The 16,549-nt window shown below is 55.1% G+C and overlaps 2 protein-coding genes and 1 long non-coding RNA gene across 3 annotated transcripts in view; 1 reads left to right on the top strand and 2 right to left on the bottom strand.

Annotated features, from left to right (window-relative positions):
- Positions 1–158: 158 nt before the first annotated feature.
- Kcnk16 (potassium two pore domain channel subfamily K member 16) lies at positions 159–6,282 on the bottom strand. The gene is made up of 5 exons (XM_090355738.1): positions 6,063–6,282; positions 3,549–3,663; positions 2,934–3,100; positions 1,746–1,911; positions 159–1,502 (listed from the first exon to the last, which is right to left on the bottom strand). Exons 1-5 carry the CDS (start codon positions 6,273–6,275, stop codon positions 1,279–1,281), a joined length of 885 nt encoding a protein of 294 aa, XP_090211864.1. The 5' UTR covers positions 6,276–6,282; the 3' UTR covers positions 159–1,278.
- Positions 6,048–16,416, top strand: LOC150047723 (uncharacterized). The gene is made up of 3 exons (XR_016539290.1): positions 6,048–6,212; positions 15,256–15,322; positions 16,158–16,416. It is a non-coding gene; the product is annotated as an uncharacterized LOC150047723 (long non-coding RNA).
- Positions 12,832–16,549, bottom strand: part of Kif6 (kinesin family member 6) — a 240,994-nt gene continuing 237,276 nt past the window's right edge. The window contains exons 21-22 of the mRNA XM_090355739.1: positions 16,145–16,251; positions 12,832–13,586 (exon numbers count right to left, since the gene is read on the bottom strand). Coding sequence (XP_090211865.1) covers positions 13,570–13,586; positions 16,145–16,251 — 124 coding nt within the window. The 3' untranslated portion in view covers positions 12,832–13,569. The remainder of the gene's footprint in view (positions 13,587–16,144; positions 16,252–16,549) is intronic.

Below are 16,549 nucleotides of genomic sequence, written 5' to 3'. Positions count from 1 at the left end.
AGTTCTCCGGTCCTCTCTTGGGCAGCAGCAGGCCTGCCCTCCCCCTCTGTGCTGTGGACCTTTCTTAGCCCTTGGCCCCAGCTCCTTCTCCCAATGTCAGTGTCCTGCAGAGGGCGCAGCTCCACACAGGATGAGCTGTGAGAGAGCTAAGAGAGAGCTAAGAGCCTGCGCTTCTGGTCCTTGGTGGGGAGGTCAGGCATTGTGATGGACCAGGGGGTTCAAACCTCTCCTTCTGGCTTTGGACTTTGCAGCCTGAGAGAAGAGAAGCAGGGTCTGGGGAGTGACCAGCAGGCCCAGGCCCAGGGGGCTCTTCTAGAAAGGCTTTTGGGATCAGCCGGCCTTCTAGCTTCTTAACGGGGGGAATCCCAGAGTACAGGGATGAGGTCCAGGAAATGCCCTGAGAGTCTTAAATGTGGCAGGACAGGGCTGGGAGTTTGGCCTAGTGGTAGAGTGCTTGCCTAGCATGCACGAAGACCCGGGTTCGATTCCTCAGTACCACATACATAGAAAAAAGCCAGAAGTGGTGCTGAGGCTCAAGTGGTAGAGCTCTAGCCTTGAGAAAGTCCAAGGTCAGTGCTCAGGCCCTGAGCTCAAGCCCAGGACTGGCAAAAAAAAAAGTGGCAGGATACCCCAAAAGTCCTTGTTCAAGGACAGCTCTTGGGCCTCTGGACTAGGGGAGCTGGCAGCTTTCCTGCCTCTTAGCTATGAGCTTCATGGAGGCATGGAACTTCTTGTCTGCACAGAAGTTGTTCAGAAATGTCTGCCCAGTGCCCTCCTAGCCTCTGGCTGTGCCCTGTGCCCATTGGAGCAGTGTTAAGGGTTGATATTCCGTGAAATCTGGTTCTGCTAGGCCAACGCCACAGCAAGAATGTACAATGTTATTATCTCTAGAGCTTGGCACAGTGCCTGGCATGGCCAGAGTACATGGTGTATCTATCAGATGAGCTGAAAAGCAAGTCACCTCGCTTGCTGTCTGTCCAGGGTGTCCTGGGGTGGAGGGGGAGAGGTATGTGGTGACAGCAGTGGAGGTCTTATCATACGGTCCACGCTGGGTTTGACTTTTCCCACCCACTTTGGGTGGGGGTGGCAGAGGCAGGAGCTCTGTGGGAACAGTCTGCATGCCTCCATCTGCACACAGCTTTGGTTCCACTTCTGCCTCCCCTCTCCCCGCTTTAACTTGATCCTCTTCTGGTTTGGGGAGGAGGAGGCAGGCCAGAGAATAGGAAGGGTGGTTGGGACAGGGGAGGAACACGGGGATGGGTGGATGACTCAGGGACCTCAGGCAGAGATGGGGATCTTCTGAGGTCTGGGGGGACCCTCAGGGTCGGGTGCTGTTCCATCCTGGAAGCCAAGGCCCCTGGAGAACATCCACAGCTGGGAACACCTGTGCAGAAGCAGGGGGCCCAGCGCGAGGACCAGCGCCAGCCACGCCAGCCCCAGGAGGATCCACACAGCGGCCAGACTCCGGTAGACAGAGAGGTAGTGCTTGCTGGGGTCCGTGCCTGCCGGGGAAGGGACAGCAGGTGTCTGAGGGCCCGGCCACCTCCCTGTTCTGGAGGGATCCCTGCCACGTGTTCTCTCCCTGGTCCTTCTTATAAGGATCAATGATGACTTCCTGGGAAAAAGGCCGTGCCCCTCCCCCCATCCAGGACTTTGAACGCTGGCTGACAAGCCCTGATGTCTCCCCCTTTCCCAAGGCCCAGTAGGTCCCTGCACCTCCAGACACCCCACTATCTCATTCTCACCCACGACGTAGTCCCCGAAGCCGATGGTGCTCAGGGTGATGAAGGCGAAGTAGAGGCCCTCGCGGAAGCTCCAGCCCTCCACGTGGCTGAAGAGTGCGGTCGGGAGGATGAGGACGGTCAGCGTCCCCAAGGTCAAGAACACAGCCAGGCCCAGCACCTGCAGGAGCTGGGTGGGGGGGGGAGGAGGGGGGAGCCCTGAGTCCAGCAGAAGGCCCAGGACTACAGGGGTGGACTGGACCAGATCCAGGACCCCGCCCTACAGGCCCTGGTTGAGGGCCCTGTCTGTGCACATGGACCCTGCTGTCCCAGGCCGGGATGAAATGGGTAAAGAGCGCATTAGAGGTTCAATTCCATGGAGCCAGAGGATCACCCTTGAGGAGCTCCCTGGGGATTTGGCACTGTTCCAGTTCTTGGCATCCTCATCTCTCTTTCATGGTTCTGGAGGTGCATGCCAGGAAGGCTCCTGGAGCCTTTTATGTGTTTGCTGGTACTGGAGTTTGCACCCAGGGTCTGTATTCTCTCTCTCTCTCTCTCTCTCTCTCTCTCTCTCTCTCTCTCTCTCTCTCTCTCTCTCTCTCTCTCTCTCTCTCTCTCTCTGTCTCTCTCTCTCTCTCTTCCCTCAGGCCTGGGGCTCTATTACCTGAGTTCTACTTCTGACATTTTTGCTGGCTAACTGGAGATAAATCTTACAGAATTTTCTGCACCAGGCCGGCTTTAAATCATGATCATCATATCGTAATCTCCTGAGGAGCTGGGATTATAAGCATGAACCACCTGTGCCCAGCTGCTCTGGAGCCTTTTTTTTGGGGGGGGGGGTCTGTCAGCTATGGGGCTTGAACTCAGGGCCTGCATCTGTTCCTGAACTCTTTAGCTTAAGGTTAGGATGCTACCACTTGGAACCACAGCTCTGCTTCCAGGTTTTCTGGTAGTTAATGAAGACCCTCACAGATTTTCCTGCCTGGCCTGACTTTGAACCATCATCCTCAGATCTCAGGCTCTGGAGTGGCTAGGATTACAGGCGTGAGCCACCAGTGCTCGGCCAGGAGCCTGTTTGTGACCACATGAAAGGGCACTGTTGCTCTACTGATCACAGAGACACACTATCCTGATTCCTCAACCACCCAGTTGGTCTGGGTGTCTGCAGTCCCATCTCTCGTGGTGGGGCTGCAGGAGAACGGGGGCCCCTACCTGGGAGCGCCTGGGCTGCTCCTCCCACCGCTCCAGGGTGGCCAGGTGGGCACGCAGCCCTGTGCCCAGGTGGTCGAGGAAGATCACGTTGAGAGGAATGCCCACCAGGGCATAGAAGACGCAGAAGATCTGCCCTGCCTCGGTACTGGGTGCCAGGTTCCCGTATCCTGCCGGGCAGTGGAGTGAGTGAGTATCAGGAGGGGAAGGGGCTCCCCTCTCCCCACACTCCCGGTTCTCCCCACCACCTCTGCAGTGTCTGGTCTCCTCAAAACACCAAGCGCTCACCAACGACCGTGGTGGATGGTCACCACACATGACGGCCTCCTAGCTCGGGTCTTTCCATTTCCAGAAGTTCACCCCCACCCCCACCGCTAGAAGAGGACTTGGTCTTCTCATCCCTTGCCAGGGCTGCCCTAAGTCCCATGAGCCCAGCCACCCACCCCAGCCATGTGCCCAATCCACCCCAAATCGCCTTCCTTCTCCTGTCTCCCTGCCTCACTCCCCTGCCCGCATCAGCTTCTGGAGGAGCCCCAGGCATGGTTGTTCTGGCATCTGCCTTCCCTGGCACAGGCCACGCCAGGGTCCCCATCCTGCCCTGTGCTCCCTGCCCTTTACCTATGGTGGTGACCACTGTGCCTGCGAAGAAGAAGCTGCTGCCGAAGTCCCAGTTGCTGGGGTTGGTGGAGTTGCCTTTGGGGTTCACGCCTTTCACCCAGGCTTCCATGATGACCTATGTGTGGGGAGTAGAGACAAGGGACCCAGGGTTATCAAATGCCAGGATTGGCAGGCTCTTGGTCAAGCGTTCCCACTTAAGGAGGAGTGGAGCTGCTGCTTAAAGGGCACTGGGGGAAGCGGGGCACTGGTGGCTCACACCTTAATCCCAGCTACTCAGGAGGATGAGATCTGAGGATCCTAGTTCAAAGCCAGTCCCAGCAGGAAAGTCCATGAGGCTTGCTTGCTTGCTTATTTATTTATTTATTTATTTATTGTGGGTCATGGGGCTTGAACTCTAGGCCTGGGCACTGTTCCTGAACTATTCAGTTCAAGGCTACCGCCCTACTCCTTGAGCCACAGCCCCACTTCCAATTTTCTAGTGATTAATTGAAGAGTCTCACAGTCTTTAGAGCCCAGGTTGGCTTAGAACCACGAGTAGCTAGGATTATAGGTGTGAGCCACCATGCCTGGCTATGAGACCCTTATGTCCAATTAATCACTAGAAAGACACCGTGGCTCAAAGTAGTAGAGTGGTAGCCTTGGAGGAAAAAAGCTGGGACAGCACCCAGGCCCTGAGTTCAAGTCCCACAACTGACAAAAATAAAAATAAAAAATATAAAAAGACAATGAGAAGTATCAGGTTGGATGTTCCCAGAAGTGTTTTTCAGGGGAACATGGATCTGGGGACCACAGGAAAACCCTCCCACAAGACTGGTGGTGGGGACAGGGAGTGGTGGCTTCCAAGAGGCCAGGAGAGCCAGCAGTCCTGCTCTCTGCTGCCTCTAGTGAACCCTAGCCATACCCTGTAGAGGCCAGGAAGAAGGCCCTGGTGGATGTGTATGTATGGAGAGCCCGGCTTGCATGCTGTATTGCAGGCCTGTGGCTGCACATATGCGCATGCCTTATGTGTATGTGTGTGTTGCATGTGTGTTTCTCCAGCTGGCTCCTTTGCAGGCTCAAACCTAGGCTACCTCCATTTCCCACCCTGCCCCTTTGGGAGAATGACTTCGGACTCCTTCCCACCCCACCCTCTCCCCTTAGCTCAGATTTGTTCCAGGACAGAAGCTTCGTCCCCTGGCAGTGCCCCAAAGCTGGGGTCAGCTGTAGGGCAGTGTGGCAGGCTCTCTCTTCTGTGGGAAACCTTTCCCACTGGCTTCGGTCACAGTGGGGTGACCCCTGGCAGGATGGGCCAGCCTGGATAGTCTCAGTCTCAGGCGGCCTGCTTCTCCTCACGTTGGCAGGAGCTGACCTCCTTGGGGATGAACGTCAGCCCCTCCCCCTCTTTTCCCACACATCCAGAGAGGTCCCAGGAAAACATTTCCAGGCCCTCTCCCTGGGAGACAGCACTTGCTGTAGTCCTTCTCCCAGAATCCTCCTTGGCGCGCATCTGCCTCTTGAGATTTCAGGGCCTCCCTGGATCCATCTTACTCTTGATCTGGGATCTGTCCATGCTTCTCCACTCAGGGCCCAACACCCTCTGCAGAGCCCCATGCCCTCTGCTTAACACAGCGGGGCAGCGTGGAGCCCAATTCTTTTCTTTTGGGGAGGGGGTACTGGTTCTGGAGCTTGAACACAAGACCTGGGTGCTGTCCTTGGGTTTAAAAAAATGAAACCAATGCTTATTATCAAGGTGGTGTATGGAGGGGTTACCGTTACATGTCAGGTAAAGAGCACATTTCATTTTGGGCAAGGCCGTCCCTTTCCTCACTCCCAGCTCTTCTCTCCTCTCTCAGCCACCAGTTGTAGCCTTCATTTTCAATAAGGGTGTGTAGTGAGGACCACTGCTGGCATTTTGCCCGCTTTGTCCCTCCATTTCTGTGGTTTCCCTTACCTCCCCAAAGACAGAGAAAGGAATACACAAGACTAAAAGAAAACCAAAAAAAAGCAACAACAACAGAAAATCACCTTGTTTCCATTCCCCCCCTTCGTTTGGATACATGTTGTTCTTTTCTGGGGTTCATTTGGATACATGTTGGCACAGAGGTAGCCCTTGGCATTTTCGCTCAAGGCTAGCCCCCTACGACTTTAGAGGCCAACAGGACACCTCGCCTGACCTTTATCTGCTAGTACTGGGCAGCTCGGGGTGGGGCGGAGGGGATGTGACTGCGGGAGGAAACCTCAGGGCAGTGTTGACCCTGACACACTGCTCACGTTTCTACAGCTCAGAGAGGGCTTTTAATCGGCTGTCAAATATCCACAGCATAAATACGCTTCCCTTGGTCTTACCCATGAGGATGCCTGGGCCCAGAGAGGGTGAGTGGCTTGCTCAAGGTTGCTCAGCAACCTACCACGATCTTCTTTCAGGGTGCCTAGGATGGGGGGGCCCTCACCTGCTCCGGGAGCTCCTCTGTGTCCATCTTCACATAGCTCTGGTCCCCAGTCCTGTCCCTTTCTGCTTGGCTCAGGTCCACTCACCTTCACAAACTGTTCCAGGGCCCTCTGGTCCAGACAGGTGTAGTTCTCCAGAAACCGCAGCTTCTCCAGCTGAAATCGATCCCTGGATTGAGCCTCCGCCTGCTTCTCCAGGAACTGGAACACGGTGGCCCCGAGCAGCAGGTAGCAGAGGTAAGCCAGCAGCAGCGGCAGAATCCGGCCACGCCAGCAGCTGTGTAGCCCGGCCTGGGGCATGGTGTGGCCAAGCACTGTGCCCACAGCGTGGGTCTGGCTGTGGGAGGGAGAGGCAGCTGGAGAAGACAGGAGAGAACACTGAGGCCCAGGCCCGGCCAGGCTCCTTCCTCCCCTCCCCGCCCCCCCAGGCACAGGTGTCTGTGGCCTGTGAGTCTGTTTGAACAGTGCGACCGGGCTTGGCTACGCCAAGTGTGGAGTGCAAACAGGCGGGCCACCCCCACCCTGCCCTTTTTCCATGCGTTCAGCAGTCACTGCTGTGGGTCCCCCAGATGGGTGAAGGTGTCTGGACCAAATCTGGTATGTGAGTCCAGGCTGTCGCCATCACAGCCTCAGCCTCTCCCATGCTACAGGCTCCTCTGGCTCCAGGCAGGGAGAAAGGCGGAAGGGTGTGGGTTGAGCTTTACAGTGGGACTGGCTAGCCTACTGGGGGCACCAGAGGCGAGTAAAAAAGGAGGTGACAAATCAGGACAGACAAATGAGACTTGCCGGGAACCTTATCCGTTCAAGGCTGTTCCTGCACGGGGTGTATGGGCCTTATCACTTCTGCCAACCCAGCATGGCCTTGGACGCGGGTCTTCCTACTTCAGCCTCTCTGGTGCTGGACTAAGAGGCGTGAGCCTCCATCCTTGGCTTGGTTATCTTGTGTTGCTGGTGCCCCCCCAAACCCCACACCCCACTGGAGCAGGCTATGTGGTACTGTAACCTCTGAAGGTCGCCTGCTTGGCAAGGGGTTTCAAGAACACTCGTCTTGAGTATTTCACTGCGCAGGTCTATCATATCTGGCTCTTCAGAGGCAGAACATTTGTGTGTGTTTCTACTTTTTCCTGGTTCTGGGGCACTGTCCCTGAGCTGGTCCTCCTCCTCCTCCTCTTCCTCCTCCCCCTGCTCTGTGCCCCTCTCCACACTGCCAGGTCTGTGCTCTGTGTGTGGGAGTCTCTGCCTCAGGGCTCAGCCACTGGCTAGCACCAGCTCCCATGCCCAGTGCTCTCTTCTCTTTGTGTTTCCTGACTCCCCTCCCACATGGAGGGGCAGAGAGTCCCGGAATCCCTTTCTGTGGAGGCCACAGGACAGGAGTCTGATCGGCTGATGTCAGGCCTCACTTGGATCAGGTGCCATCACGAGCCGCGCTGCAGCGGCCCGTCGTCAAGACATCTCTTGGAAGGGGCTGGACGGGGGCGCTGGACTCGGCAGGCCAAGCATCCTCTACAGACAGAGGAGAGGGAGGTGTTGGAGTGTGGCTCAGATGGTAGAGCATTAGACAATGAGTGAAAGCATCAGGGACTGATGACCTAAAAAGTAAAGAAAGGAAAGGAAGAGGATGGCAGTGTAATGTTGGTATGGCATATGGGGGTGACATCCACAGCCTGCCACCCTCCTGTTCCTGAGGGGTTTCCCTGCCCGGGCCCTGTGGGGTGAGGGGAACAGCCTTACCTGGGGCCTCAGGGGTCTCCCAGCCCAGCTGTGCGATGTGGGCTTGAGGGGAGACAGAAACATCTGGAGTCACGGCCACATCCTTGCTTGCCACCCCTGGCGGTTGGGGGAGGGGGATTTTATTGAAAGGCCTGGTGAAAATGAACTCTCTTTAATTGTGTGGAGGAGCAACCAGGTATGTTGGTCCCGCTCATGGCCACCTGGAAGTCCACCCATTGATGCCCAATGGCCTTGAGGCCGGCAGTAACTGCTGGCACCAAGTGTCCTTTGTCAGCCAGGACACAGCCCACAGTGACCACGGCTGTTCCTAGGTGGAAGGAAACAAAGGAGAAGAGAATGGGGTGAGGGTGGTGGCCCAGAGGGCTGTCTCTGACAGCCTGGGTGAGAGGGTGCTCTCAGGTCTTGGGCGTGGTACCAGGTCACTGTGACAATAGCAACACATTCTTATTTAGGAAATCTGCTGTGATAGCCCATAGTGTGCTCCTGAGAACCCACTGTGTGCACTGAGAACCCGCTGCCCATACGGAGTCAGCTGGAGTAATGGCCTAGGGCCCTTCCTCTCTCCCACTGGCCTCTCGCTCCTCCTTCCTCCTCCACTCAGGTTTCAGTAGGCCCCACAGCCTGGTAAGATTTAGGGTGGAGTCTTTTTCAGAAGCACATCCAGTTCGATGGATGGAGGGATGGAAAACCCCACTGAAGCACAAAGGAGAAATGTCAAATGTCAGCTATGAGGTTCTTAAATTGCTCTATCTGTACCTCCCTTTCTCCTTCTCTCTCTCCCTCCCATCCTTCCTCTTTCCTTCCCTTGCTCCCTCCCCGGACTCTGTCCTCTTTTTCCATAGGCCCTGGTTGAGTGGCCTCCATGTACTGGGCCCCCTTCAGCCTCTGGCAGGGTTCAAGGAGTCCTGCAGGTCTGTCCCTGACACAAGCACTATCTCCCACTCTTCTCCTCCCCAGGTGGGCTCTGGGACAGACGCCGTGTGATTTATGAGTCCTTTCAGGGAATTGTTGTCACTAATGGGCAGAGACAATTTGTGTTCCTCAAGGAGGGGGAGGGCAAAAATCAATTAATGGAGAATCTGACCCAGCCAGGCAGGTTGGCGGCAAGCGGGGCTTGACATCCGGAGGTGATAAGGGGCTTCCTGAGGCTGAAGTAATAGGGAGATTGGAGGAAAAAGAAGAAAAACAAACCCCCCAGATCAATTTCATGCACAACAGTAGAGAATGCAAAGTCAACAAGTGCAGTCACGGCCTTCTCTCTATCTGACTGAGCCAGATAAGGACTGGGATGCTCCAGCCCCCACCCCACGCAGGTATTTGTTTTCATAGCCCCTCAAAGACTCATCTGAGCCAGGCGCTGCTGGCTCACACCTGTCATCCTAGCAACTCAAGAGACAGATCTGAGGATTACAGTTCAATGCCAGCCCTGGAAGGAAAGTCCAGGAGACTCTTTATATCCAATGAATCACCAGAAAACCAGAAGTGGCACTGTGGCTTCAAGTGGTAGAGCTCGAGCCTTGAGTGAAAAAGCTCAGGGACCCAAGTTCAAGCTCCATGATGAACAGAAACAACAACCAAGACATACTTTCCAACAGGAAATGAGGCAGAGAGAAGACCCACCTGCCTTAGTTCTGAGCCCCAGAGGGGAAAGGGCAGGCCAGAGGAGGGCTGGCATCAGGCCCAGACACCCTAACGTCAACTGAGTAGAGCCAGGTGGCTCCTTCAGTGTGTGGGGGCTGCTGTGATGCGCAGGCAGGCGCCCTCCGTAGTGGGCGGGGTGGCACAGGTTATGCCTGTCTTCATCTGCACTCAGGCCAGCCAGGAGGCGTGTGGTCTCAGAGATCCACGCTGTCCTGCAGGGAGGACTGGGAAATGTACAGCCTCAGTCTGGGCTGGTGATGGAAGGACACACTCGATGGCTATTTTGGAGAAAAGATGGCCACATTTGGATCCAAGGGGACATGGAGCTGGCCTAGGGAAGGGTGGTGGTTTTTTTTTTTTTTCCTTTTTCTGTACCTGTGCTGGGTCTTGAACTCAGGGCTTCACACTCTCCCTTAGCTTTTCCAGTCAAGGTTGGCACTCTACCACTTGAGCCACACCTCAACTTCTGGAGCTAGAGATTAAAGAGGAAGGGGGAGTTAAATCAAAATGCTGCCTGTCTGATCCGGGAGTTTGGCCTAGTAGTAGAGTGTTTGCCTAGCATGCACGAAGACCCGGGTTCGATTCCTCGGTACTACATACGTAGCAAAAAGCCAGAAGTGGTGCCGAGGTTCATGCAGTAGAGCTCTAGCCTTGAGAAAATCCAGAGACAGTGCTCAGGCCCTGAGCTCAAGCCCAGGACTGGCAAAAAAATAAAAAATAAAAAAAAATGCTGCCTGTCTTTTGTCTCAAGTGGCCTCGGTGTCAGCATGGGCTGTGGAAACCTGAAATAAAGAGGGTGGGTGGCTCCTTCTATAAGCCTAGGGCTATTTATTCATCCAGGCGGCAATCTGAGGCCACTTGCACACAAGCTGGAACTGCACAACCAGCCCCATCCCATGTTTTATGCAGATATTTGCAGCCTCCCAGATCCACAGATGACTTTTCTCCACCTTCTGTGCCTCAGAGCTCCTAGACAGGGGTCACAGAACACCTTTCCCATCCACCTTCCGTATGGCCTAAATCCCCACAAATCCTTTTTTGCATGCGCCATGTCCCACATCTCTTCACATCACTGAACATCTAATCTGCCATCCTGGCTCTAAACCTTCCTCTGCTGGACCGAAAGTGCAGGCCCGAGCAAACCACCCCCACCCCGTTAAGAACCCAGACACCTCGTGGATGTCTCTGTGTCCACTGCCCTGATGAGAATGCACACAGAGTTCCAGGATGGCTGCAATTTTCACCCTTGTGAAAAGAACAACGGGACGAATGAGCTTTAGTCATCCATGTCTACATGTGAGGAGTTACAAAGGGAGTCTTTCTGCCTATAAGCATATATCCCTCACATAAAAAAATAACTTCTATCAGCTCTGCCACTTCTGGTTCTTTGGCCCTACTTTGGTGGCCAGACGTTTCTGCGTCTCTGTTGTGAGGTTCCTATAGTCTGGTGATTCCCAGCTCTGTATTTATTTCTGGTGGTTCTTTCTCCTGCTTTGTTAGCATAATCTATAGTCATGTCAAGACTGCAAATCTCCAGTGTCTCCCTCCCTTCCCCTCTCTCTCTCTCTCTCTCTCTCTCTCTCTCTCTCTCTCTCTCTCTCTCTCCCCCCCCCTCCCTCTCCCCTCAGAACTCTGACTTGCAAATTAAACCACTTTGACTTCCCTGTGCTCCCAGCTTCATTTCCTCCATGCAGGGAATTGCCAGACTCTCGTTTCCCATCCCATCCTGTAGCCTGGGGGAGCTCTGTACACTTGAGCATAAGACTCACCTCTCGTGTGTGTCCCTTCTTCTGCAGCCCATTACCTAGTGTCCTAAACACATTTCTTCTGTGTGTTTAGTTTTCAGTCATTTCACCCAGGAGAGGAAATGGGGCTTCCATTTCTCTGTCATGGCTGGTTGCTTTTTCTCTGCACAACCCGCTGCAAAGTACCTTTCAAAACTAGGCATTGCGATAGTGCTGGGAAAGTCCACTGAGACATTCCCAATGAAATCATGTAGTGTTCCTGGGTTTTATTTATTTTTATTGGTCGTGGGACTTGAACTCAGGGCCTGGATGCTGTCCCTAGCTCAGGGCTAGCTAGCGCTCTACCACTTTGAGCCACAGTTCCACTTGCAGTTTTCTGGTGGTTCTTTGCAGATAAGAGTCTTTCCTGCTATGCAATCCTCAGATCTCAGCCTCCTGAGTAGCTAGGATGACAGGCATTAAGCACCAATGGCCAGCTTGTTTCTGGGTTCTAATTTCTGTATTAGTCAGTTATTACACTTGAGCCTATGTACCACACCTCCCTGAATCCCAGTGTTTGGTGGTAAGCAGCCTTCACTCTCATAAGGGCAGGTCTTAGGATGGCTCGGTTTCTGCTGACGAGGCGTGTCTACATTTCCTGCCCAAGTTTCATGGTTCAAGGAGTGGGCACCGGCTACCCACAGAATGCAAGAGGAAGGCTGACCGGGGGGGCACATTTCCTGCCTCTACTGACACCATGTTTCATGTACGAGTGGTCAAAGTCAAGCCCAGGGTGGGCCCGAATCCAGAGCTTCTTGAGCCCAGGGCCTGTGATGGAGTCTCTTGCAAAGCATCCATCCTGCCCCCATGTTTGGGGAGGTGTACTGAGGCCAGACACCTGCCCACACCCATGCCCAGGTCCACTGGGCTCACCTGTGGCTACCTGTTCCTGTGCCAGGACCTCCTCTCCTCTCCACTTCCTCTTCTGCCTAGGAGGGTAGCTCACACTGGGGGGGGGGGGGGGGGGGCAGGCGGCACTTCACATCTCTGTCAATAAGGCCTTTGGCTCCAGGAGATAAGATCTCAGCGGGAGAGGTAAAGTCAACAGACCCCCAAGCGCCTCCAGAGAGAAGGCTGAGGACACTGAAGGGGTGCCAGGATGGCTTGTGCGGTGGTAAAGGGGTGCCAGGAAGGCCGGTGCCGTGTTAGTAGGGGCTCTGCATATCCCACACATCCTCAGGACTCCTGTATGTATCTGTGGTGTGTGCCATCAGCTCTTGAGAACCTTCTGGAGCCAAGTGTTAAGGCCTTCCCTGAGTTCTGGGAACTTTACTGAGGACTTACTATTTGCCAGGGGGCTTTTGTCACCGTGGGACTAGATCACAGGGTCGGGGGGGGGGGGGGGGGAGCTGAGAACCAGCCCGCCTGGGAAGGGACACTGGTCACTAAGTCGCCATGTCAGGGCAGTCCATGTCTGTCTTGGCTTCCATTTCCTGCCTGGTTTTGGGATGCGGTGATTTTTATCTTTTTCTGTGCAATCTATTCTAGAAAAGATGAAACAGCCCAGGGAAGCAGTTTAGATGAGTGTGTTTAAGGTCCTGGGTTTGATCACCAGCCCTATAGGTTAAAACTAAAAAGCGGAAGAACCCTGTCCCCCAGCTCAGATCAGCCAATTACACTCCAAGTGTAATTGGTCTCTCTGTCTACCAGGCCCACCAGGCCCTGTGCTTGTGGGACAGAGACACCAGGAGCCACAGGCAGGTATGTTTATTCAGTTAGCCTCCCCCTTCCCCCCTGCCCTGACTGCAGCTTGGTCAGGACCCCCCCTGGAGGGCTGGCTTCTGGTCACATCATTTTGGTCAGAGCCTTGCAGAGGTTGTGCTGTTGGGCACCCAGGCTGCCCCATCTCTGCCTCTCAGCAGGTCTCCCACATCCTGTTTTCTGTTGCTGCGAGATCCTTGGATGTCAGGATTGGTGGCTTCCAGGACCCAGGCCAGGCATGGCTCATAGCCGTGGAGGCTGAGAGGATGGAAGATGGAAGGAAGTGGGCACTGCCTTGCCCAGGGCTTGGATGCCCTGCCTGGCCTGCCATGGCTACTCCTGAGTTCCCACACACCCAGGCAGTGGGCTGGTAAACAACCATGTGACAGCATCCCGAGCAGCTGTCTCTGCGTTGTGATGGTGCCACTTCCCAATTTCAAAGCTTTATCATTCCCTATCAACCATCACTACCCGCCGTGAACTAAAGCCCTCCTCCTGCCCAGCATGGACAGCAGCTTCCAGATGGGCATCGCCACCAGCCCTGCCCGGCCTCTCTGGTGCCCTCCAGGATACCATCCTTAGAAAAAGAATCGCAACTTCCTCCCACTGGAGTCAAATCCACTGGCTGCTCCCAGCAGTCCACGGGGCCCCTCTGCCCCCAGGGCTGAGACTGGGGAGGTGTCTCTGTCCGTACTTCTGTCTTCTAACAGAGCCTGGCTGGATGTGCACCAGAAAAGTCAGTTGCCTCCCAGACCTGCAAGGGGGGACAGGATGCTCTTGGTTAGGCTGTGCCAGTGGGCACTGACTTTTCCCTGGGGCGGAGAGAAGGCTGCTGGCCACGCCCCCAGCTGGTGCCCCGCCCTCCCTCCACATGAGGCCCTGACCTGCTAACAACTCAGTTCAGCTCTGCAAGACCTTTGCTGACATTCTCTCTACAGAGCCTCAGGAACAAGACGAGGGTGAATTCTCCTTGCTACAGCTGGGGAAGAGGCTCACAGTGGGGGCCTCTCCAAGGCCATACTGGGCCAAGATGGCCCTAGAATTAACGTCTCCTTTTCCCCCTGACCTCTACTTTTTGCAGCCTACCACAGGCCTCTTCTTAGCTGTTCTAGGAGTAGAGTGGCTTTTGGCTCAGGTGGCTACAAGGTTTTTTCTTCCTCCTCCTCTTCTTCCTCCTCCTCCTCCTCCTTCTTTTTCTTCTTCTTCTTCTCCCTCCCCGCCCTCCTCCTCCTGCTGCTGCCAGTCCTGGGGCTAGACTTAGGGCCTAGGCACTGTCTTTGAGTTTTCTCAGGCTAGTGTTCTACCAGTTGAGTCACAGCACCACTTCTGGCTTTTTTTTTTTTTTTTCCTGTGTATATGGTACCAGGGAATGAAACGCAGGGTTATGTGCATGCTGGACAAACACTCTACCACTAGGCAATACTTCCACCCCTTCAAGTGTCTTTTCTGGCTGGAAATCCTTTCAAACCCAGGGATTAAGAGCAGTTCAGACAGGAGGGAGGAAGCGTCCTTGGCGGTTGGACCTGGCAGACTGGACCTCACACATGACTGAGGTGCTCGGTGGGGGTGGGGGAGATGTACCTGTCCCCGTGCCCCTGGCAGAGACCCAAACCTTGTGCAGCACTTCTCCACATCCTGCATCAGATCCATTCATCCCGGGCCTGGGGGCCACCACAGAGCAGCGAGGCCTGCGTTAAATCACCCTCCCTGGGCTAGAAGTACTCACACATTTTGGGTAATAAGCGGTCTGCTGAGCCCCGACAGCCCTGCTGCACACTGAATGGAGAGGGAGGGGGTGGGTGGGGACTGGAAGTGTTTGCCTTGGCTGGGACAGGGCCTGGCTCTGCCTGCATGGTGGCCTCACAAGGTGGTGAGTGTAAAGTGCTGTGTGGCGGGCTGGCCCATGGGCTGTGGTTGCACCTGGGGGCCCTTTACTGGGTAAGGGACCCCTCCTCACCCTCTCTGGGGCTTCCTGTGCAGCATGAAGAAACTTAGGATTGTTTTTTCCTTTGAGAATCGAAAGTGGATGCTGGAACTTGTATGGCTTTTGATGAATTACTTCCAGGATGCTGTGTGTTTGGAGAACACAGCTCCCGGCTGCAGGGCACGTCGGGGCCATGGCTCTTCTCTCCTGTCAATCTTTGTCACCTTTTTTGCTGGTCCTGGGACTTGAACTCTGGGCTTGGTCACTATTCCTGAGCTCCTTTTTGTTCAAGACTAGTGCTCTACCACTTGAGCCACAGCACCACTTCTGGCTCTTTCTGTAATTGGAGATAAGAGTCTCACAAACTTTTCCTGCCTGGGCTGGCTTTTGAACCATGATCCTCAGATCTCAGCCTCCTGAGTAGCTAGGATTACAGGCGTGAGCCACTGAGCCCGGCAGACCCCTAAAATCATCTTGTCTTGCGTCCCGCCTCTTCCAGGTGTTGTGAGATTCTCAGTAGAGGAGCGTCACTGGTGTTGGTGCCACTCTCCTGAACTTCTGGAACTGTAAGTGAATCCCTTTCTTTATAAGTTATCAGTCCTAAGTTACTTCAGGGCAGTCATGACAAACAGACTCATGGAGCATCCAGGGAGCGCGACTTTGGGCCTGCCAAAGCAATGGGCTCTGGGAATGAGACAGACTGGAGGGTAGGAGAGGTCGGCCTAGGACCGGTCTCTCCTGGATGTGTGGAGGCTGGAGGCAGAAGCAGAGGTCTGGTCCGTTCTTCAGAGGGCAGAGGAGAGATGGTTGGTTGCCAAAAGGAAGGGGAGTAAGCGTGGTAAGTGTGTGTGCGTGCGTGCGTGCGTGCGTGCGCGCGTGGATCAGTGATGAAGGTCAGAAAGGGCTTCCCCCTCTTCTTCCTGTGGTCTGGTAGGCCACACGCATTTCCTCCAGGGTGGACAGTGGCCCCAGGCCTGGGCCTCAAGTGCTGTTTATGTCCATGGCTTGTTGGCAAGAACTACGCTGCAATGGGGGAACCAGACTTCTAGCCAGAGATTCAACCAATTACCAGACCCTCACTAAGCGCCTTCCTGTGTAGATAAGGCTGGACACCTGAGAGCCGCTGAGGGGGACAGAGACCCAAAGGAGCCCAAGGCCTGGGTGAGGACGACAGAGCCCACCCTGCCACCCACGGCTCAGGTCTGTCTTGGTGGGGACTTTATCCAGAAGGCAGACAGAGGCTGGCCACACAACACAATGGGGGCCAGCAGGCTTCCTCCTTCCTCTCACCTTCCCGCTTGGCTCCTCCCCTCCACCTCCCCCGAAATGTTGGGGAGCAGGGCGGGGAGACTGAGACCCTGGAGAAGCCGCCCAGGCCCTGCACTCACACTTCCTCTGCAGGATGCTCTGTCTGGCCTTGATGAATGCCAGGATGTCGGAGTCTGTCTGGCTGTCGCCGGTGAGGGGAATGGATGACACGGGCCTTTCGGCGAAGCTGTGGACAAGCACGGGCCTCAGTTTATCGCTGGATTCAGTTCTCATCCTTTCCGGAGTGTGTCACCTTTGCGGGTGATTCTGCCCCCTGCCACATGGGCCCTTCTCGCATGAAGTCCCTACCTCACACCCTTTCTCATCACTGGGGCCCGGGCCCAGGGCTCCTGCTAGGCTCTCCTGTGGCTATGAGTGCTTTCTTTCTGCTACCTGAATAAAGCAAACCCTTTTAGCCCCAGGGCGTTTATTCTGCCCATCTCCTCTTCCTGGTTGCCTCCTCCGCTCCCCCTGCCTTTCTATAA

Source organism: Megascapheus bottae, chromosome 22 (assembly GCF_031878675.1).
Source record: "Megascapheus bottae isolate mThoBot1 chromosome 22, mThoBot2.hap1, whole genome shotgun sequence".
Classification (NCBI taxonomy): domain Eukaryota; kingdom Metazoa; phylum Chordata; class Mammalia; order Rodentia; family Geomyidae; genus Megascapheus; species Megascapheus bottae.
This window is presented reverse-complemented; position numbering and strand designations above follow the sequence as displayed.

Bases quoted from the DNA above. Each gene is read 5' to 3' on its own strand.
- Kcnk16 (XM_090355738.1), bottom strand. From the start codon at position 6,275: ATGCCCCAGGCCGGGCTACACAGCTGCTGGCGTGGCCGGATTCTGCCG. The intron at 3,101-3,548 runs GTAAAGGGCAGG...ACTGCCCGGCAG, and splicing joins CACAGTGGTCACCACCATAG to GATACGGGAACCTGGCACCC. The intron at 1,503-1,745 runs GTGAGAATGAGA...CTTCCCCGGCAG, and splicing joins CTTCGGGGACTACGTCGTGG to GCACGGACCCCAGCAAGCAC.